The sequence below is a fragment of the Triticum aestivum genome, chromosome 2D, assembly GCF_018294505.1.
Source record: "Triticum aestivum cultivar Chinese Spring chromosome 2D, IWGSC CS RefSeq v2.1, whole genome shotgun sequence".
NCBI lineage: Eukaryota > Viridiplantae > Streptophyta > Magnoliopsida > Poales > Poaceae > Triticum > Triticum aestivum.
This window is the reverse complement of record NC_057799.1, coordinates 545,853,208-545,876,759: the sequence shown is the minus strand read 5'-3', so window position 1 is coordinate 545,876,759 and position 23,552 is coordinate 545,853,208. Positions and strand designations below refer to the sequence as shown.

At 45.2% G+C, this 23,552-nt stretch overlaps 2 protein-coding genes across 2 annotated transcripts; one reads left to right on the top strand and one right to left on the bottom strand.

Moving 5' to 3' along the window:
• Positions 1–255: 255 nt before the first annotated feature.
• LOC123054385 (putative peptidyl-tRNA hydrolase PTRHD1) lies at positions 256–1,856 on the top strand. Its single transcript, XM_044478154.1, has 2 exons — positions 256–669; positions 1,433–1,856. Exons 1-2 carry the CDS (start codon positions 286–288, stop codon positions 1,613–1,615), a joined length of 567 nt encoding a protein of 188 aa, XP_044334089.1. The 5' UTR covers positions 256–285; the 3' UTR covers positions 1,616–1,856.
• Positions 1,857–2,117: 261 nt separating this feature from the next.
• On the bottom strand, positions 2,118–5,534 carry LOC123054384 (plant intracellular Ras-group-related LRR protein 1). The gene is made up of 4 exons (XM_044478153.1): positions 5,369–5,534; positions 3,929–4,199; positions 3,195–3,364; positions 2,118–3,095 (listed from the first exon to the last, which is right to left on the bottom strand). Exons 2-4 carry the CDS (start codon positions 4,151–4,153, stop codon positions 2,402–2,404), a joined length of 1,089 nt encoding a protein of 362 aa, XP_044334088.1. The 5' UTR covers positions 4,154–4,199; positions 5,369–5,534; the 3' UTR covers positions 2,118–2,401.
• Between the last annotated feature and the right edge of the window lie 18,018 nt (positions 5,535–23,552).

Below are 23,552 nucleotides of genomic sequence, written 5' to 3'. Positions count from 1 at the left end.
GATGAGAAGCACACCAGACGAGTTGAAAAATGAAAGGCATTTGTTTAGAGGATGAGCGAGTAGTTTGGGCACTGGAGTTCTGTTCAAAAACATTATACGACCGAATGAGAACAACACAACATGTTGGACCTAATCAACTGTTCCTATTGGGTGAAAAGGGAATCATTTCTATAGAAAAATTTGTAGTGAAGAAAAAGAGAATATGAAAAAGAGGACAAGGAAAATAAAGAAGAAAAAACAAGTGGACTTGTAGCAAAACAAACCACAGGCAGAAAACTGAGGACCATGTTGTCCCTCCTGCCTCTTCGCTTGTCGTCCCCCGTAGCGAGCACGCTCCCAGGCGCCGCCTACCTCCTCCCCGGCCTCACCAGGATTCCCATCCTCCGAACCCCACCGCGAGCCAGCATGAGCGCGGCCGCATCCACGCCGGACGCAGCTCCGTCTCCCGCCGCCGCCGCCCCCGCCGCTGTCGGCGAGGAAGCGAGGAAGGAGGCCGAGGACGTGGTGGTGCAGTACGTGGTGCTGCGGCGCGACCTGGCGGACGCGTGGCCGCTGGGGAGCGTGGTGGCGCAGGGGTGCCACGCCGCCGTGGCCGCCGTCTGGGCGCACCGCGACCACCCGGATACCGCCGCCTACTGCGCGCCCGGCAACCTCGACAGCATGCACAAGGCATGTTCGACCTTTTGCCCCACACAAGTTGTTTACAGTTCTCTCCCTCTAACTTCAGAATCTGATAAAAGGAGTTTGCATCGCGCCTCCTTTGAAAAATAACAATCATTTGCATAGCTGCATTACATTTTCTCCACATAAGTCTGCTGGCTGGTTAGTTCATGAGGCCATTCACTCATTTGCACTGTGATAGGGGCTGTGGTAGCTTTGGCATCATATAATGCATTGTGTGCTTGGCCCAGTTTGGAGCTGCTTACTGTGACTTGAACATATAAACTAGAAAGCCACGAATGCCATGAACGAGATTGTTTTGCGATGTCTTGAAAATTGGAAAACGTCTGACTTGGTAGTACAATTTCTTTATCTGAGAAGATGCTTGTGGGTCACAATATGATACTGGTATGTCCACTCGACAATGTATAAATTTGGATTCCCCAAGTACAACTCTCTGTCAGGTTGGTGCTTAATTTTCATTGCTTACTTCTGCTTCATTGTCGCTTCTACCTTGGGTCCTCACCCACACAGGATGTGGATGGGTTAGCCCGGGGGGTGACTGATGATTTGTAACATAGCATGTAATTACCTTGTAAATGTTGGCTATTAAATATACAAGGCAGTGGGAGACTCTCCTACTGTCAGTGCATGTTCAAAAAAGTTTCTGTGTTTCTAACCTGCATTGTACACTTCTTGTTATGCCCTGACTGGAGTATTAGTTTCATTTTCATTAATCCCTGTTTTGATCTGGATATCTTTTTGCAAACAGGTAACATTGGAGGTGAAAGGGGAAACACAGCTGAAGAACCTGGCTGAGAAACTGGAAGCAGCCGGTGTCCGGTACAAGCTGTGGATAGAGCAGCCCGAGAACATCCCGACTTGCATAGCCACAGCGCCCTGCCCAAAGTCGCAGGTAGCTTCGTTCTTCAGGAAGCTAAAGCTTTGCAAATAACCTAAGAATAATATTGATCCTTGTCTCCTCCCTTACATGTGAGGATCATCAAACTGTGGAAATCGTCCGGTTTTATTTTCTTTGCTTATCTTGTTCTCCGGGTTTGGCGTTAGTAAATTGGAGCCACACATTTTGGCCCCATGTTATTGTGATACCTGTTTTGGTCTTGCATCAACTGATTGTTTCTGTTTAAGAAATGGATGTACTCGTATTGGTATGACAAATATTAGAGAATCGATAACTGTAGTGTTGGAGCCACTGCTTTGCCACCGTACTGATTGATTCTGTTCTTGCAATGAGTACACTGGGTTGGATACAGTGATCACTCAGAATTTACATCTTCAGTCTCAATGATTTGGTGTCATTTTTGCCAGCATGGAGGCTTTACATTGTAGGATAGAGAATAGAAAATTCCATTTTCAATCAAGCGAGTGAGCAGTAATATTGGACTGTGTTGTTATCTTAAATATTGAAATTTTGGTTGACCAAACAGAACTGGAAATACTCCAAACCTCAAACTTCATGCTCATTCAACATATAGAGGATTACAACTTACTCAAAATCCACTGCACTTACAAAAGCATTTGTAGCAAATAAACAAAAATACAGAAGGAAAGCAAAAGCACCCTTTTTAGTTTCTATGTACATCAATGCCCTATTGTACTACTATACACTACTGTATATATACCTCTTCAGACATATGTACAAACCTGCAGAAACAGCAGCACCTAGGAGCATTTCATCTGAATACTGGAAGGATCAAACCACTTACAAAGTGGACCACCCTTAATGATGCTTGGGCGAATCTCTCCGCGGCGAGAAGAGCCGTCGTGGCGAAAGCATGGAGAGGAACCCCGGAGACGCGGAGCCGTTGAGCGAGTGGTAATCCGACATCGAGAAGCCCTCAGAGTTGTCATGGGCACTCTTGCGTCCGGGAGTCATCCGTGCGGAGAAGGTGTTGTACTTGACCATCCTGGGCAGCCACCCCTTCTTCTTCTTGGCGTTGACGCCGGTGCCGTTCATCCTGGAGCTGAGGTAGGTACGCATGGCGTCAAGGCTCTGCTCGACGATGTCCATAGGTGGGCAGACGAGTGGGTTCCCGACGGCGCTGAACTTGTTGAGCTTGGCTAGGCAGCCCATGGAGTCTGGGAGCACGGAGATGGAGTTGTAGCTGATGTCGAGCTCCCGGAGCGAGGTGAGGAGTCCCAGGCCGTAGGGCAGCTCCCTGAGGAAGTGGAAGTTCTGGCTGACGTTGAGCACCTCGAGGTTGACGAGGTTCTCGAGGCCCTCGGGAAGGGCGCGGATGCAGTTGAGGCGCGCGTCCAGGGCCCGCAGCGCCGTCATGTGGGAGGTGGAGAAGGGGAGGCTGGTGAGCTTGTTGGAGTTGACGGAGAGCCTCCGGAGGCTGTGGAGCTCGAAGCCCAGCGTGTCCGGCAGCCTCGTCAGCTGGTTGAAATTGGCGTTCAGCTCCTCCAGCGCACTGCACCCGTGACAACGTCACACAGGTTAAAGGCATTCCTAGTTTCCTACCCTAGTGCAGCGAGTGAGAATTGCGATTTGCGGGTGGCGGCGTGCTTACCGGCATTCCTCGATGGTGGCTGGAAGGGACTGGAGCAGGTTGCCGGAGACGTTGAGGACCCGGAGCTTGGAGAGGCAGCCGATGGAGTTGGGCAGCGACTTGAGCTGGTTGGAGCGCACGTCCAGCACCACCACGTTCAGCAGCCGCGCGATCATTGACTCTGGAATGCTCTGCAGTTTTTAAAACACATCGTGTCAGGACGTGAGCCTGTGACGATCGGAGGCGCATATCCCCAGGAAAAATGCTTCAGGATGTAGACGCCACGATACTTCTGGCCCTGAATCGACAAGGGCCGTGAGAGGGGACATCGTGGAAGAAGATAGTAAAAGATTGCCATGGGTGATACCATATGGCAGTGCTGGAGCATATAGTAGTCGTCCAGTTGAGTACGTGACTAGGCCTCATGTATTAATAATCGGCCATGCTTATCTTGCACTTAACTTATCATCATATATGGTAGAAGAAAAATGACACCGCCGTTTCGAGATACGTTCTTGCTAGTTATCCATTCAAAACAGACGGAACAAGAGACAAGGATGAGCGTTTCAGAAGACAAAACGATGGAGGCAAACTGACAAGAAAAAGTCTAGCCGATACTTTCTTTTTCTTCACACATGCATCAAGTATATACTAGACTATCCCTAAAAAAACGTCTATACTAGACAAGAACTGTCGACGAAGGAAATGAAAGGTACGTGTACGTAGTTATTATGAAAGAAGAAAAAAGAACCTACCTCGAGATTGTTGTTGGAGAGGTCCAAGGTGGTGATGTGGCCAAGGGACGTGGTGAGGTGCGGGATAGTGTCCATGGACAGGCCGCTCATGTCCAGCTTCTTCTCCTTGACCTTCTCCTGGTCATGCTCCCCATGCTGGAGCCCTCCTCCTGCTCCTGCTCCAAACGGCACGACGTTGGCATGCCCATGCCCATGCCTTGATCTCCTCTCTGCCATGTCCCTCATGCTACCGGCTTCCCCCACGTCTGGTCGATCGATGTATCTATTTAAACTGCAAAGAGATTGTGCCGTTGGTAACACATCAGATCAAGGAGACTTCTGACACACCAGCTAGTATTATTTAGTACTGTATAATTACGCCAAAGGTGTACGTTGAACAGTATGCGACTAATTAAAGATTGACACACACATGAGGCATGAGGGGAGACCTGTACCAACAAGGAAACACAAGGACGGCCAGCATTAACTGCATGTTGCAATCACAAATGCCGACTAGTGCTGCCGCTAAGTCCAGTCACCGCAAATATAGAGGAAATAATACTTTCTGGTGTGGCTTAAGCTAAGTCTGGCTAGTCATCGCAAATATAGAGGAAATAATACTTTCTGGTGTGGCTTAAGAAGAAAGAAAGAAAAGGGTTGGTGGGAGATACGTAGCCCAAGTGGCACAGTGGTGGTGATAGAAAAAGGGGGTTTCTCTAACTGTAGCCAGTGTTTGTTGCTCTAGGGTCTAGGCAACTCAGGCTGCATCTAACGTCGCGAGCACATCGATCGTGCGTGTTCTCCTGTAGTTTCTTATGAGAGCACACGGTCAATTACGCAAAGAAGAAGAAAACGGAATGAACAAATGAGGCTGAGGCGAATGACTCGCATCGCGCCTACATCGATCACCAAAGAGAGCGTTGAAACCCAACTAATGGACCAAGCTAACCAATGAAAAGTTAATACCATGCTCCTTGATTCCTTTGTATGCTGTTTTTTTCTAGCAGAAGTTCCAAAACTTAGCTATCAAAAGCAAGAAAATGCATGGTGGTTGTCAACAACAGATTAACCAAGTGAAAAGAGTAGAAGAAGATTGGTTTCTGAAAGTGCTTGTGGATTAACGGAAACCACGGTGAGCGACCACCTCCCCAAAACAGGTTGTTGACCACAAGAGTATTCTCGTAAGAAAGCGAGTTGAGGCAGTACGTAACACAGGGTGAAAAGCTTGTGACAATCTGCCCTCTTCCTCTTCTCAGAACAACAAATTGAGATCGAAGGTAAAAAACAAAAACAAATTGAGATAGAAGAAGAGTGCAAGAATAATCAAGCATGCAGAGAAGAGAGAGAGGAAAACTAGAACAAGAACAGCGGTTCTGGCTGGAGCAGATCAACCGATGCATACGCATGCCGGTAAAACCCCATCGAATCAAACCAAGATCCAAGCATGAATAAAACTCTCACCTCACCTGAAGGCTGTGTTTGATCCGGCCAAAACGGAGTCTGCAGCTGCAACAAGTATGGCAGCAGACGTAGCTGCAGTTGGAGGCGAAGATAGAGGGAGGGAGCTGGAGATGGAGAGGAGAGAGGTAGGAAAGAGGCGAGGTGAGGTGAGTAAGGAGCTGACCCTTACAAGCCGAGGCTTTGGTATATAAAGTAGCGGGAGGTGGAGAGGGACGGGGGAGGCGAGGCAACCGATCTAGCGGAGAGCTGACCCTGCGAACCCTCTCCACACCGTACAGCGTCCATGCTTGTGTTATGTGTGTGACTGGCTAGCTTAATTATCTATAGCTACTAGGCTCTGATTTATTTCGTAAAGAAAAGATGGCTGAAAGTACTAGCGCGAGTGACTCCGCGTCTCGGCCGACCCGGTACGGCCATACGTACGAGCATACGTACTATACGTCTTCTCGCAAAAAAATACGTACTATACGTCTATACGTACACATCTCTATCTCCCTCTCCCTCTCCCTCTCCCTCTCTCTGCGTATTATTCGCCAGTCTGGGCGGCTGGTTAATGTACGAAGGTCAAGCGCATCGGATAACGGAAGGTGTCAAGATGCCATGCCGCGGCGCACCAATGGCTCCATCAGAAGTTTCATCGGGACTGCTAAACGTACAGCTAGCTAGCACGACCACGAGTACGAAACGCGGGTCTTGAGATGTGGTAGTAGGTGCAAATGGATAATCCCTCGTTTTCAAGTTGCAAGGTCCACATGCATTTCATAGTCAACCTTGTTAGCAAACCTGGAAAAAAAATATTGACCAAAAATACAAGTAGGGGCCGGATAAGTGTAAACTTTTGTAAAAAGGAAACTATGATCATTTAGTTGAAAATACAAGTGAAGATGTGTCTCTTGCGGATCCCATGGGATTTGGTTGGACAAGAATCCTAATATGCTGTAGAGTGTCATTGGGCCACTGACATGTGGGCCCGCTTGAAACCTGGCGCGCATATCAATGGTCCAATGGCACCCTGCAATATGTCAGGGGAGCTGCGCCCAATTCGTTGTGTTGGTCTTTGACAGATCAATTTCACTAGTAGAAAAGGGGGCTTTTGTCCCGGTTGGTAAGGGCCTTTAGTCCCGGTTTTTGAACCAGGACTAAAGGATCGTTACTAATGCCCCCCCCTTTAGTCCCGATTCTTACACGAACCGGGACTAAAGGCCGTCCACGTGGACGCAGCCTGGAGCTCCACCTTTAGTACCGGTTGGTGTTACCAACCGAGACTAAAGGAAATTTTATGATTTTTTTTTTAAAATTATTTTTGCGAATTTTTTTTATTTTTTTTATTTTCAAATTTCTGAATTATTTTAACCTCTAATCTCTAATCACCACCCCTCATCATTCCAAATCATCTAACTTCCTGGACGGTCACCCATCCTCTCACTACTCCAGCCTGAACACGCTTAACTTCCGGGTTCTATTCTCCCTCGTTTCCAAGTCTGCACTTGTTGTTTTCCTGACAATACTAAGATGTCAATTCTATTAACCCTCAGGAATTTAGCTTGAGCATGAAGTGACACATTTCACTGTTTGAGTTTGAAACTATTGTTTTAAAAAACAATAATTATTTAGTAACACTAATATTTCTGAAATAATTAGTTTGACCACAGTTTGACCATATTTGATCAAAATTCAAAAAAACTGAAATAATTATTTAGTAACACTAATATTCTAGAATAATTAGTTTGACCATTGTTTGACCACAGTTTGACCACAATTTGAATTTTTTTGAATTTTTTTGCCTCTCCAGATCTTAAAAGCCCCGTATCTTTTTTTGAAAATGTTTAACGGGGTTCCCCCTGTTAAATTCGGATGTAACTTTTCGAGTAGATGATTTTTCATATAAAAAACTTTTTCATCCGAGTTCGTATGCAAAAGTTATGCCCGTTTTAAGAAATTCCAGAGAGATTTTGCAAATAAAGTCGAAATTCATATTTGTTAATTTTCCCAACAACTAGACCACATATCACATGGGAAACTTATTTTATTTTATTTTTTTGACATTTCCATCATTTTCTTTTGTTTTTTCTAAAACTGAAAAGGCGGTCCGGGGGGGGGGGGGGGGGTAGAGTTTGATGGGCCCTTTAGTACCGGTTCGTGCCATGAACCGGTACTAATGCCTCAAAGCCCATTAGTACCGGTTGGTGGCACCAACCGGTACTAATGGGCATCGCACACCAACCGGGACTAAAGGGTCCAGGTGAACCGGGACTAACGCCTTAGCCGCACGAACCGGGACCAATGCTTACATTAGTCCCGGTTCGTGACTGAACCGGGACTAATGTGAATATTGCCCTGTGACGAAAGCCCTGTTTTGTACTAGTGTTTGGATTCAATCTTTGTTTGTGTGTTTTCATGTTGCTTGGATCCTTTCGATTTATGCTACTCTTCATCGGCCTTAGTGTTGTTATGGTTTGCTAGTCATATGAGCTATGAGGCCTTAGCACGACGACTTTTCAAATCTCTACTACAACAAGGTTTGCCCGGCTCAAGTGAAGGAGGTGTGATGATGGCGGTGCACCTTCGGCTCGCTTCAGTTCTTATAGTCGTCGCTAGGTAGTCCACGGACCTGGTTGCAATTTTCGTTACTTCTAGTGTTCTCTGTACTGCTATGATTGATGGTGAATAGATCGGAAGTTTTTTTCCACAAAAAACGTGCATCCATGGAGGCTAGATTTCAAGCTTTTACATAGAAGAGAAAATCCAAGCAAACTCTAGAAAATGCCTTCAACAAAGAAATGGTATGGAACAACACCATTGCCAAGTACAACCAGTACAGACAAGACCTGGTGTTTTTACTTCGAAACTTGAAACTCTACTCCAAACCATCATTGCCCTTACTTTCATTGAAGAAGTCACTGCTGCAAACCAGGTTGTCACGCATCGATAGTCGTACATGCTCACTCAACACACAATCGGGCAAATCAACGGTTTAGGACACATGTCGAGCATTCAAGTAGTGAAACGGTCGGGGAGACGTCGCGAGTGGCTCATAACTCGTCATGTGCCATCATGTGCGCCGCTCACTTCATCCAACCGCCGCCATCATGAACGAAACTGAGCATATGTGCCGCATTCGTGCCAGTCCACCGTTGTCGCACACCTTGTATACGCAGTCAACATGCCACACTCACCGCCACTATAGGATGACGTGTCTCCCTCCCGACGTCACCCTTGTCGGGATGAAGACACCCACCACCATTGGGGCCTTGGTGCCACCACCGACGGACGAATTGGACAGGGTTCTTTGTCGGCCCACCGCTGAGGTCTCACTTAAGGCCCCGTTGGTCGGGGAGAAAGCCGGAGAAAGGGGACGGGGAGCCACCCGAGTTTCTTGTCCGTAGGTCGCAAGTACGTACGTGCGGTTGTTGTGTTGTTTCATAGAAGATGGATGTGTTCTAGAAAGCTTGCACTAATGCAAACTGGCTAAAAATTTACGACTTCAAGACAAAAGCTATATTCTTCATTTGATTGACCTTGGGAGCGTTGCTTTCCATCGGCCTTTGCCCCCCTGGAACTAGGGGCTGGGAGGACCTCCTGGACTGTGTCGCTCTTCACACCCCTAGCTTGGAGTCGGACCAGGTTGTGTGGCACCTGGAGAACAGTGGCCGTTTCTTCACTAGGTCGCTCTATCAGGCCATCACAGCGGTTCCCGGTCCTAAACCGTTGTCCCAGATTTGGTCTATTCAGTTGCCTCTGAAGATTTGTATCTTTCTGTGGCAATGGATCAATGGTTGAGTCCCTTCAGAGGTGGAGGTTCTCAAACGTAACGGCCCTTCGCTTGGCGCCGCCATTACCTCCTCATCCACTAGAGCCGGATTAGAGTTGTGACTCCTTTCAGTTGCAGCTTCGGCTGCCTTTTTACCGTTTTAGGACTTGTTGAGCTAGTGCCCTCAGCATAACCTTTTTATTTCCCTTTCATACTTGTTGTCGCCCTTGTTGTTTTTCCCTTCTTTGCCTTCTGGCTTTCTACCTTGTTTCAGATTTTTGGTTGGTGCGGTGTTATACACTCCCTCCGTCCGGAAATACTTGTCGGAGAAATGGATGTATCTAGACATATTTTAGTTATAGATACATACATTTTTATCTATTTATGCGACAAGTAATTCCGGACGGAGGGAGTATATAAAACAGGGCGAAAGCCTATTTTGATAATTAATCATGTGAAATGATATCAATGATACATGTAACAAAAAAGGAGATTCAACGTTTCACTACTAGATATTCGATACAAGAAATAACCATCAAATTTGTATGTTCAAAACTACATCAAGGTATATTCAAACGTCGTCATCAACGCATACTCAAACGTTATCTAAGTATTAAAATACCTATGATCCCTCGTAGAGGCTTGAACAGGGAAATTATTGTTTGGAAATTTTCTTGGAAAACAGTTTTTCACGAAAGAAAATAAATTGATTCGTGTATGGACACATGTCAGTGTATGTTATCGTAAAAAAGTACTTGGTAATAATTAATTTAAGGGGCGCGCATCATGTGTACGTGTTGAATTTCAACAGGAATTATTGGGTTATAAGAGCCAGCTCTTGGCCGGAAGCGTCTGGTTTTTTCTTACTGTTGACACTTGTAGCAAAGACCATAAACACAGATTCTCAATCAAACAAAGTTGTGGCGCTCAACAATTCATGCTCCTGGCCAATTGAAGAGACGATCTTTGCTTGTGGATCGGGGACGCAATCTAGGCCTGCAGCCCCAATTAACACGAGAAATCGACGGGCTCTGACGGAGTGGTTTTTGTCCTGATGCAGGTGTCTACCAGAGCCACGTTTTCTGAATTTTCTAGCATGTTTTACTAACCGGCGTACGGAAGAACATTATCCACCTCGTGCCTGAGTAATTTGATTGAGAAGCGCCGCCGAACTCGACTTGCATTTAGTTTGTTCTTATCAGTAGTTTTCTTGTGTGCGGCGTGCTTTACTTAGTCAGTTTAGTTGCAGAAAGAAAAGAAAAAACACGAAGGTTTTGTTGAAGGAAATATAGCGGCAGAAAAAGTACGTACGTGGCCAGGTACCCACGTTTTAGCTTGCACAATAAGCATGCTGCATCTCTGACTTTTGTGGACGTGTCCGACTAGGATAATTGAAGCGCAGAAGCGGAAATAAGTGTACAAATTGGAAGATAACTTCGTTGTACTTGTACATGTGTGCTCTCAACAGGTGGTCAGGTACGTGTACGCACGCGGCGCTGCCTTGTACATACGTGTTGCAGGGCTGGCTAAAATAATAAAGATGCCAAACTGACAGGGGTTCCTCGAACGGGGAGACGGGCAACTAACTAATGTGCACACAACAAGCGTGTACGTACGTAGTACAACTAGCTCGTGTAGCTGTGCCTGTGCATGCACGACGTGTATAGGTATAGCCGAGCTAGCTAGCTTAGTTAGTCTGTGATTTGGCGTGTCATACACACCGCACAGAAAAGGAAAATGTCAAAGCGGTCGAAGTTTTGGTCTAACTAACGATTAACGAACCGTTGACACCGTACGTCTCTGTACTCGCAGCAGTAGACGTACACACCATATGACTCGGAAGAAGAAAAAGATAGCCCGGAAAGGCGTTACTCGCAAGCAGACAGCAGCTAGCAGGTACGGACCGTGTGTTGCTAGCAACCTTAACGGTCTCTTTGATTTGCAAGATTCTTAAAACACGATAATAAAAAACACATAGAAATAAAGGATTCTTTGAGAGAGCTTTTAGCAGATGCTAGAAATACTATGCGAAGTACAAAAAAATTCTTAGGAGAAATTCATGTAAGATTCGATCCTATGAATTAAACAACTAACGTAGAAAAAATTTCCTAAGAATCTCAATCCTCAAAAATTCCAATAAAAATCCTTTAAATCCAACGAGCCCTAAATAAAGATAAGTCAGTACTACTAATGCTGCTCCTGCTACTACTAGCTAATGCAATTGCACACGACTTGTAAAAGGGATATGTCAAATATTTCATTTGTTTATATTTATGTTTCTTTGAAAAACAATGCAATTAAAGATGAATAATAGTACGACACAAGTGATTAAATCAATTAAGTCAATCGAGAAGAAAAACGTCCACTCGCTAGGTCAGTCAGTTGACGCAGTAAACTAGGGTGTGAAAGGTGCTGATGCGGGTGATGAAGTTGAAATGGGAGCCTTCTTTTTAGAAAAGGAGAATCACCCCCTGAACCTTGAAAGCTAAAAGCCCCATTTTTCTTCGTCAGAAACAGAGCAAGCTCACTGTGTGTGATTTTTTCTCTCTCCCAAGAGTCCTTTACCATGCAAAGAACAAACTAATTTGATGTACTCCTACATGACAGAGGAATATTGGCCTGTGATTTGGATGGTTCACGCTTAGCTGTATGCTTGTGTACACTTTTAACAAATCTTCCCCTGTGGAGAAAATATATACTTGATAGAAACTAGCTAGGTTCATTAATGTTCAATGAACTTATATATATATACTCAAGTGCCTCGAGAGAAAACATTAGTGTAGGACACATATTTTGTCTCCTCTGCAAAAGGTTTGACCTTTTGAAATGCTATCTAGTCTAGCAGCTAGAGATGGAACTGCTTCCATGATGAAACCAGCCGCAGGCCACAGCTAGCTAGAGCTCATCAGTTTAAAATAAGATAGTGGCACAACGACGACATTGATATATATGCAGTATTATCTTGTCTCTGCTTAGCTCAGCTGCCCATGTGATGGATCGATCGGTAGATCAAACCACCCGACTATAAACGACGAACGACCGATAAGTATGCGCCATGATAACCAAGGCTCGTGTAGGTGGAGGTCGTCGTTTGACGTCGTGATGGCGTCCATGGCGGAGGATCTGCCAAGGTTGTCACCTCAATCTGCTCTGAAGATGGACCAGTGGAAGACGGCGGCGACGACACATGTCAGTGCGTCGGACCGGTTTCAGCCTCGGACCTGGCAGATGACTCGGTAGGGGCCTCCGGCTTTAGATGTTAGGCTTAGGTGAGAGGTCTGGATATGTGGCCTAGCTTACACCCCTTCATCATTTAGATAGGAGTAGCGACAGATGTTGCCAAGATAACGGATTCAAGCATATTGTTGTTCTACTTTGTAAGGTCCTCGAGAATAATTAATAAAGTGGCCACGTGCATCTTCCAGATGCAGAGGCCGGGGATCATCCTCCTTTTTCAAAAAAAGAAAAAATGATAAGCTGGTGGTGCAAGTCATTGTGTCTGTCGGCTAGCCTCCTAAGCTAGCTAGCTGGTCACACAACTGCTACAATACAAGCGATTAAATCCAAATTATGTGTGTGTTTTTTGGTTGCTTGCATTGCAGCTTTACATTGCCCACTTGCAAATTGACTATTTGGATCAAATCCGGCAAGATACATGCAGGCACTACTGAAATTAAACACGCACATTCTCCTCATGCTTTATAAATGGGATTCCTTATCTATAAATAACGTGGAAAGAAATCAGAGGACTGATTTGCTCATGGATTTAATTAAATGTGCACTATTTTAAAACTCGCTAAAGTGCTTACTCGCTACAGAGAAACTATCAAATTAGTTAATTTGAATAGACTTAGCTCAAATGAAAAGGCATACAGCTAATGACCAAGTTGTAAATTAGCCTAACTAAGAATAAAGATAAATCCGAGGAATAAACAAGTAGCCATCAGACGGACAAAAGGAGCAGATCTTAAAGAAAGGTTAGAAACCTAAGGTCCTTGTCACTCTGATGTGTATGCCTCGATCCGTAACAGATAACGATAACAGAAATGCAGCAAAGTCTGAGTTATATATCGATCGTCGGCGTTTTTCATGTCGAAACTTCAAACTGATCCATAATTCAATGTTCAGAGTTAGCTGCACACGGTACCTTGTAATGAATTGATTGATACAATGCGAGACGCCATATGGTTTCTTTTTGTTTCGTGCATGTTAATAATTTACCACCTTCTAGTATAACGGTTGTTGCCACCTGCCGATCTTGCATAACTAAGTATTAAGTAGGAGACAAGATTTTCAGTCAAGATTGACGTAGGTAGCTCGTACCGAACCGGAATTCATCGCTGGATTTGCTTTCATATTCGCATTATGTGATGATCTTTGTCCTCATCGTAACAGGTAGAAAATCATAATTTGACCATAGCTAGGTTCATTTTATCTCTTTTGATAAAAGTTTTTTTTAAGAATGAGCCCCTCATTGAGTTCCGCTAAAGAAATCATCCATCACAAAGTTCATTCAAACCATCTAAACGAACATACAAAAATAAGCAGACGGTATAGCTACACAGAACGACGAACTATGGCAGGACTGGAAATAAGATCCTCCCAGGATCCCAAAGGCATTAAAAAAAGTTCTTTAATCTGTCAATCTGCCCATCATAGGCACCCAGGAGTGTCTTCGCGTGTATGTCTTCCCCAACACCAGCTTGATCATCCAGGCTCCATCCCCAAAAAGCTTCTTCAATCTTGATATTTTGTGCAAAATGGCCCATGCATGAAGCATACTACGCAAAATTGAAGATCGCCGTAGAAGAACCGGCCATCTATTCCTTTTAGAAGCCACATTTGGAGCTTTCCGGATCACTCAACATACCACTGCTCCTCAACAGAATACTAATATGCATTGGGACAGTGGATAATAATCCTCGCAATCCCCGAATAAACCCTACCAAGATGAAATGCATATAGAATCATCTGCGAGATCAATTCAGCTAAAGCACTTCAAAATATCAAGTTGTCTATTGACACAAATCATTCCCATCCCATCCCATCTTAAGCAAATTGCCTTTGGTCAATATGTTATTCTTAAGCATCAACCACAATAAAATTTTGATGTTGAGTAAGATTTTCACCTTCATAGAAACCTATAATCTAATGGCCCTCACTTGTCAAAGCTACAAATAAAGATCTCTCAATGTGAATTTGTTTCAATTACCAATCTTCTACTTTGCTCTATTTGTTTCTTCGTTGGTATCGGTTGCATCAACTAGCTTCTTAAGTTCGGTCTGTTGCTTAGTAGTCTCACCCCACAAAGTTCTTCTTACTATGATATTAATCCCAACCATTTTCTTTGACCGCACAATTACTTAGATAAGATAAGGGAATTGAATAGCTAAGTGTTATCCATTCAACCAAATCATGTCCCCAAACTAGAGTTTTAGTTCCATATATGGTCACTCTCATGACAAACTTTTGGAACATAGGATTAAAGCACACCAAACTTACCTAAAAATGAGAGCCATAAGAAACTTTCTACACCTATGACAACGTGTGATTCTAAGTTTTTACCTTGAGAGCATTGATTATGAGAGACCTTAAATATTATTATTTGTTGTAATTTAGTTTTTTCAATCCAACTCTTATTTTATTTTTTATTTTCAATTTCATATGTATGCGTCTACCACTCGCATTAAATTTTGCCTCAGGTACAAGCTCACTTTCCCATTTACGAGCCTATAATTTCATAGAATTTATAGTTCAATTAAATCATGACACCTCTACTCGATGTTAGAAGTTTCATCCCAAATACTATAGAAAGTAATTCGGGCAACTAGTTGTATATGCACCCATACTCTCTCTCTCTCTCTCTCTCTCTCTCTCTCTCTCTCTCTCTCTCTTAGTTTTTCCCCGAGATTCCAAATAATATGAAATAGTTTGCAAATGCAAAAAACATTATATCATATGCATTTACATAAACTCGCAAAGAATGTAACTTCTTGTGACGTTTACAAAAAAGATAAATTTATGGACATCTAACTTTTATCACTATTCATGCATCTCTTGTTTTGCATAGGCACAAATTTCCAATTTGTTTGGATGAAATTATACAAGGCACACATGATATATCATATGACTTATAGTTTTCAAGGAATTGGAAGGTGCTCTACCTTTCAATTAGAATAAAACATTGTGATTTGCGAAATAGGCATGACGAGGGCCAAGAACAAACCCCAAAAAGTTGTGGTGTGTTTATACTCGCTAAAGAAAACACTAAAGAAGTTCTCAAGACGGGTATAAGTGAGGATTAGCTCCACCACTTCTTTGTAAGCAAGCCTTCTCGTTAAATAAACGATGATTTCTCTCCTTCAACATAATATCGGTGTGGGTTCGAGGGTTTTTGACCCACCGAGAGTTTATTGTCTAGGTTTGCATCAGAGTTGGGGGGGGGGTAGAATTGTATTGAATAATTGTTGATTCAGTATTGTGTTGGTACAAGAGGTATATATAAGAGCCAAGCCGCACCTGACCTAGCCCTATTACAAACCGAGTAGGAGTCCTAATCCTGTTACAAGTTGTATTCTAACATCCCCGCAGTATCAACGGTAGGCTCGACGACGTTGAGACTGAAACGAATGTTTTGAAACGAAGTAGTCGCCAGACCTTTAGTAAAGATATCAGCGAACTGAGCAGAAGTAGGCACGTGGAGAACACGAACTTGACCAAGAGCCACCTTCTCTCGAACAAAATGAATGTCCATCTCAATATGCTTGGTGCGACGGTGTTGAACCGGATTCCCTGACATGTAGACAGCTAAAATATTATCACAGTAAACAATGGTAGCTTGCTCAATAGGACGGTGCAGCTCCGACAGCAACTGGCGCAACCAAACCGTATCGGCAACCTCATGAGCCGCAGCACGGTACTCAGCTTCAGCAGACGAGCGGGAGACCGTAACCTGCCTTTTTGAAGACCAAGAAACCAAATTGTTATCAATAAAAACACAAAAACCGGATGCGGGCCTACGAGTATCTGGACAACCAGTCCAGTCCGCATCAGAGTAAGCTGTCAAGGAGGTGGGAGAGGATTTGTTGATATGAAGACCTAAGTCTAGTGTACCTTTGAGATATCAAAGAATAAGTTTGACATGATTGTAGTGTGGAATACGAGGATCATGCATGTATAAACAAGCTTGTTGAACAACAAAAGAAATGATATTTGTATTGGAAGGACGAGGAACTAACTGCCACGTGTTATTCCGCAGAAGGGCATCATATTCATCTTTCATAGTTGCGGCCCAATTAGGATCTAGGAGAGCTGATTTGTAAGATTTGGGTAGAGAGGAAGGAGATAAAGATGCATGAAGATTGAGACGATCTTTTGCAGGTAAACGAAACCCGGACTTGGCACATGTGCGCATGGTATGATCGTTTGTAGGAGCTGGAACGGGAATAGCATGAGCAGGAGGGGTGGGGGAAGATGTGGTGGATGCGTCCGGCGCAGCGGAGGAAGCGGACGCGGGAGATGGCGGTGAAGACTGCGGCGGTAGGAGGTCTGCCGCGTCAGAGTGTAATGTGTTTTCCTCTGCGGGGACAGAGGTGATGACAGAAGTGCTGGCGGCAGGATCCGCTACTGCGGCAGAGAATTTGGCTGGTTTCGCTGGATAGGTCGGCGGGTGAAAGAATGGAAGATGATTGCGACGAGAGTGACTAGTGGACGGCGTGGGTGAGTTGGGATCTAATTGTTGACACTCGGAAAAGGGAAAAAATGTTTTCAGCAAATGTTACATGACGAGACACATGGACATGACCACTAACAAGATCTAGACAACGATAACCCTTGTGCTCGTCAGAAAAACCTAGATGGACACATGGGATAGAGTGCGGGGAAAGTTTGTTAGGACAAGTGGAGTAGGAGTTTGGGAAACAAAGACAACCGAAGACGCAAACGTCGGAGTAATTTGGATGAGAGAGAAATAAAGAGAAGTAAGGAGTAGTTTGTGGGTTAACTTTAGATGGACGAATATTGAGTAAATATGTGGCCGTGTGAAGGGCCTCTGCCCAGAACGTCGAAGGCATAGAAGATTGAACAAGCAGAGTGCGAATGATGTCATTAAGAGTACGAAGAGAATGCTCGGCTTTGCCGTTTTGAGGGGAGGTATAAGGACAGGAGAAACGCAAGAGAATTCCGTATTGTAGAAAGAAATTTCGATTTTTAAAGTTGTCAAATTCACGACCATTATCCCATTGTATGAATCTTATAGGGAGGAAAAAGTGGACCGAGACATAGCGCTGAAAGTTAAGGAATATATTATAAACGTCGGATTTGTTGCGTAAAGAAAAAGTCCAAACATAATGAGTAAAATCATCAAGAATCACGAGATAATACTTAAAACCAGATACACTTTCTATTGGTGATGTCCGGAGATCACAATGAAGTAATTCAAAGGAAAAGTACTAGAGGATTTAGAGGAACTAAAAGGAAGGCGAACATGTTTGCCCAATTGACATGACTGACACATAGAAGAATTATGAGAGTCTCTATTACAAGGTATTGAAAATTCACTAAGTGTGGATAACACATTTTTATTGGGATGGCTGAGACGTTGGTGCCACAGATCAACAGAGGCCACCATAGATGTTGGAGGAGCAGCGGTCGGAACACCATGGAGAGAATATAAATCACCGGAGCTATTGAATCGAGCGATCTCGGCCTTGGTCCGGTAGTCCTTCACAGACAAACCAAAGGGGTCAAACTCAACAGAAACATGATTATCAGTGGTGATTTGGTGAACAGAAATCAAATTTTTAATAAGAGCAGGAGCTATAAGAACATCACGAAGAGGCAAAGGCTTAATTGGGGATTGGATTTGAGCCTGACCGACACAGTAAATAGGAATATAAGATCCATCACAGAGAGTAATAGAGGGAAAAGACGAAGGTGTGCAAGAAGAAAGCAAATTACTCGATGCAGACATATGACGAGAAGCACCAGAATCGAAAATCCAATCCATACCTGAGTTCCCTTATGCAGCAAAGTTGTTGATGGCTTGTATAAAAGCAGCTTGGTCCCAGCTCGGAGTCGAAGTAGAGGCCGGTGTAGTCATGGGAGCTGGCGGGTGTGGTGACGTCGGCAGTAGGGCCGGCATCGGCGTAAAGAGAGAGACACCATCATTATACTGCTGCATGTAGGGGGGCGATGGAGCGCCATAGGATGCATAAGGACTGGTGTTGTAGATCGGTGGTGCGTAGGAGGGGGCAGCGTGGTACGCGACCGTCGGTTGTCGGGGCGCGAGGATGGGCGCGCCGGTGTGAGGGCGAGCACCGGGCTGCCAGCCACCGGTATATGCAGGCGGGGCACCATATGGCGTAGGGGTGGATCAGGGCATAGGCCACGCCTGGACTAGCCCTGTCCATGGATCAGGAGATGGGCGCCATCCGGGCGGCGGTGGTGGTGCAGTTGATGAAGCCGGGGGCGGTGGTGGTACAGTTGGTGGAGCTAGGGGCGGAGCAGGAGCGGGCGCTGTGCGGAACTGCGGCGGCCTAGGGTTTTTGCCCCGGTAGTTGGGACTTGGACGCCAGCTGGATGGTTGAGGAGGTGCTGTTGGTGGAGGTGGCGGTGGCGGCGTGGATGCAGGTGTGAGAGGAGAAGCAGTGAAGACATGAGGACGGGAGTCCTTCGTAGTTAGGGCACGATCGGCCCATTGGAGCATCGAGCGAACCTCGGCGAAGGAGGGACGCGGACGCATCATAGGGATGAAGGAGGCCTGCTTCTCGAACCGCTTGCTGAGGCCGACGAGGAGGATGTTGATGAGCTGGCGATCTTCGATCGGATCACCAAGTTCGCGGAGTTCATCCGCGATCGCCTTGAGGCGTTGGCAGTAGATGCCGACTGGTGCATCACCTTGCACCGTATTCTGAAGCTCGGTGTGGAGGTTGTTGGCGCGAGCGTCGACGTTGTCCTGGAAGAGCTGACGAAGGGCCGCCCATAGATCGGCGGCGGAGGCACCGTCACAGTGGACGAGATTGAAGATCTTTGTGGAGACTCGCATGTAGATCCATTGAATAATGGCGAGATCATCCTTGACCCATTGCGGATCATGAAGTTGAGGAAGAGAGTCGTCGGCAACGTGAGAGCGGAGATTGCATCACCCAAGGTGGACGTCGAAGAGGTGACGCCAATGGTAGTAGTTGTGAGCAGCGAGGTCTAGGGTTACGGGGATGTAGGGGCTAATATCGGAGATGGTGTCGGTGAAGGAGATGGAAGAGGGTATTGGTGGGGGTAGAGCTAGAGTAGAGGTAGAGGCGGAGGAGGCCGCGGCCGCGGCGACCTTGGCGACGACGATGGCGGCGTGTTGCTCGAAGTAGCCGGGCGGCGGCAGCGGTGGCCGGGCCGGCAGGTTAGGCATACCCTAAGATCGTAAGGTTGATACCATGTAGAATTGTATTGAATAATTGTTGATTCAATATTGTACTGATACAAGAAGTATATATAAGAGCCAAACCGCACCTGACCTACCTATTACAAGCTGTATTCTAACAGAGGGCAAAGGGGTGCGCAGGCTCATTTACTATCCCCTATCGGCTTAAGAGAAAGGGCGATCCCTACAAAGGTTGGAGGATCTCTCTCGTTTGCTGTGCGCTCATGGTCTGTTGTGCTTTTCGTCCATCCACAAACTGTCAAATTCTATGCCGTTAGGATTTTCCATTTTGGACACTTCGAAAAGAGCGGGAAAAGAGAGCCCAAATACTTATTATTTCAGCCTAAAAATTCATTTTCAGTGCACATCGCTCTGTTTTTTTCTTTTTAGATAAGAGGCAATTTACTGGTCTTAGAATAAGGATCATACGGTTAAACGGTTTACACGACAAGTCGCGCCTCAAAGGTACGGAGACGAGATAACAAGATCTTCGATAAAAGGCCAACAATGATCCATCTTGCTGACTTATGTTAGAGTGCTAAACCTTTTAAACTAGGAGTATTTTGGAATACTGGTTGCTTAGAAAAACTTCACTGTAATCCACCGCAACACCAAAAATATGCATAGAGAAGGGGTGGAGTGGGCTCGGGTAGCTACAGCCAAGTAGCCAACTACACTCAGAATAATATGCACACAAACGTACGTAGCATCTACAGAATTCTACACGATGTGTGAGCCATGTACTAGAAAACCCAAAACCTGGTCAAGTCGAAATTTTGTAAAGGCCAAGCTCTGTTGCAGAGAAGTTGACCTTCTGATCGATTTGCTCATGCGGGCCACCACTCCACGGCGATTACAAGCTAGCACATGCATGCACGCCAGCTCGATATATATGTATTCGATTTGTACGGCCATAGACTTCACCGAATTTGCCCAATCACTTCAGACGACCTGATTCCAGAAAGAAGACCGCCGTCCGTATATATGTTGGCTAATTAGCAGTTAGCACGAGCAATTAACAACATGATTGCAGCAGGCCATTATGCGCCAACAGATTTCAGAAACAATACTGTGCCGTCCATGTATATGTTGGTTATAATTTGCAGTTAGCACAACACAACTTTATTAAAACAATATGGATTGCCGGCTGCAGCAAACCATATGCGCCAACAGATTGTACAAAACGTACGGCTGCTGGCCCATCCACACCGGCCAACAAAATTCAACCATTTTTCTGTCTTCCATCGTATACGTATAGTACTTTGTAAGTAATGTACCCGAATATGCTACTCATACGAAGAATATTGTACGTAGTATGTAACATTGTAGAACCGCTGTGGTTAGGAGCCGTAGAGGTGCAAATCAGTCCTATTAAATTAGTTTGGGACTTTGTCTTAGCACTACTGATCAATTATCGATGGTTTTGATTGGCTTACTATCATGTCATTAGGCACATGTCATCCCTGCTGGGAACTATACCTCTTGTACTACTCGTACTACATATATTAATGCTAATTTCACATACATGACCCATCACTGACAGGGTCGTCACCAAAGTGATTGCTAGTTAATTTCCTGCGTTATCCGAAAGCGAAAACTAAGTGCCATCCGTCCATGTTACTCACGGCTTTGGATTTCTGCATGCATGCGTAATCAAAAATCTGCAGTGATTTGCTGACACCGAGCAAGCGATCGATCAGAGGAGCTAGTAATTTACAAGCATGTTTGACTTTTGCGCTCTTTGACAATAGTGAACCGCGCCGTATACACTCGTTGCATTACGTACGCCTTAGCTTACAACTTGGTACTAGGAGTGCAAGAGAAGAAAATTCAAGTCTAAGCTAGACTTGCGAAGTGTACGAAAGGACATACGTGCCGTACATGCATACAGTACTGGCGTGTCACCCACCGCTGGCTAGCTTGTAGTACAAGTCAAGCACGAGCGAGGCGTACGTGCTACCTGCATACGTACGTCCAAGACGAAGTCAGACAGATCTCACGAGACCAGGCAAGTTTACATGTGACACGAGAAATGTCCGTGGGAGTTGGCAAATTTATCATACGTACGATCGTGTACACTTTCCATGTTGCAGGATGGAAATTTGTGACCAACCATACGTATCTGACAAACACTGTGAAGAGAATGCCGACCCACACGTAAGGGAGTTACTGGTATATTTTCGCAAAGAAAAAGTTACTGATGTATAGGTAGGGTATAGTATATGGCAAATTTGTAGCATGCTCCCTCTTACGTCCCCATTTCACACGAGAGATAAAAATACATAGCCATTGGTTCGATTACCTAGTGGTCTGATTAACTCTCTTACCTTCTTACTTTTCATGTAAAAAAATAGGATAAGAGGAAACATGTTAAAATTACTCATAATACATATACTCTTTTTTTAGGGACTGTTCATGATGAGAGTTATTTACCCAAAACCACCACACTTGGGGCTAGGGTAACAGGTCAGTACCACATTTGAGCCATGTCACAAAAAACCACCAACTCTGGGACTAATTGGTAACGCGGAGCACTGACGGGCCGTTTTAGCCGCGGAAACAGCGAATCCGACAGGTCGGGCCCACCTGTCGGGTCGACGTGGCGCGGGCTGACGGACGACGTTAGACGGGGGTTGACGGCCGTTTCCGCGCACGTGTATTAGGCGCCGCCCCGCCGTTTCGTCCTCCAATCCCCGATTCAGTTTCCCTCCCGCGCGTTCCTCCTGCTCTGCTCATGGCGACCAGCTCTGGCGGCGGCGATGGCGGAGAAGGTCTCGACGGCTCCGGCGGCGGTGGTCGTTCTTCCGGTGGCCGCCGCCTGCAATGCGACCCCGTTGGCAAGTTGGGCCCCAACTCCGATGGCGATTCGCACTCGACGGCGGATTGGGGAAAAGTTGTCCTACCGCCGCCGTCGCAGTATGCGCAGGAGGCAGAGAAGGCTGCTGCGAACGCAGAGAAGGCGTCGGCGGCGGCTGATTCGTTGGGGGAGGAAGTACCCCCCGGGCATCCATCTCCACCCAGGTAAATCTCAGTGCAAAAAACCTAGGGTTAGGGTTCTAGCAATACTGCTTAGTTAGAGTACTCGCTTAGTTAGGATACCTAGGGTTACTTGTAGCAATACTGCTTCGTTCGGGGAGGAAGCTCCTATGCCTAGATGAAAATGAAGTTTTTTCTTTGTTTTTTTTCTTCTGAATTACTAAATGTATCATAGTTTATTCTGCATTTGTTGGCTCTTCTGGCATAGATCTTATTGCTGTTACTTTGTTTTATATGTGAATATGTCATAGTTTTTATCGTGGCACTCAAAATGTCATGGTCCTGAATTTCATTTGTGTTCTGTAGGCCTGAAAATGTTACTGCAAATGTCATGGTCATTAATATGTTTTAATATGTTTTGTGTTCTGTAGGCCTGAGGAGCCATGGTCATTATATTTTCAGTTTCCTTCTAAAGATGCTGCCAAAAAATATGCCCTTGTGAAGATGTATGAGAGAGACATCACTTATGGCAGTTTGCTTAATGTGATGGTCAGAAATGGATATGGAAGTGATGACAGTATTTGCTACTTGAGGAAGGATGGCACAGGGCTGCAAGGGATTACTTTCATCAGAAACAACACTGAAGTGGATGAGATGATAAAGCATTTTAAAAGCAGTCAGACACTGTGTTTGTATGTTAAAGAGGGGAAATTAGATATAAAGCAAGCACCAGTTTACAAAAGTGCAGAAGAAGAAGAAGTGGACCCAGATGAAACAATTGAAGATTTAACAGTGGACCCACCAGTTGTATTTGCTGTTAATGAGTCAGGTGTTGTGCATAAAACAACACATGATTATGTTGGTACACAAGAAAGTGTGAACTATATGCCAATAAAATCAGTTCCTCCACCATGCCAGTTACTGCTTGGGACACAAGATCACCCAATTGAGCCAGAGATGCTAGATGCAGATGAGGAAAATAATGCATTGCAGCAGGTTAACACTCAAGTTAGTGTAAATTATGCAGATTTCCAGTTTGATAC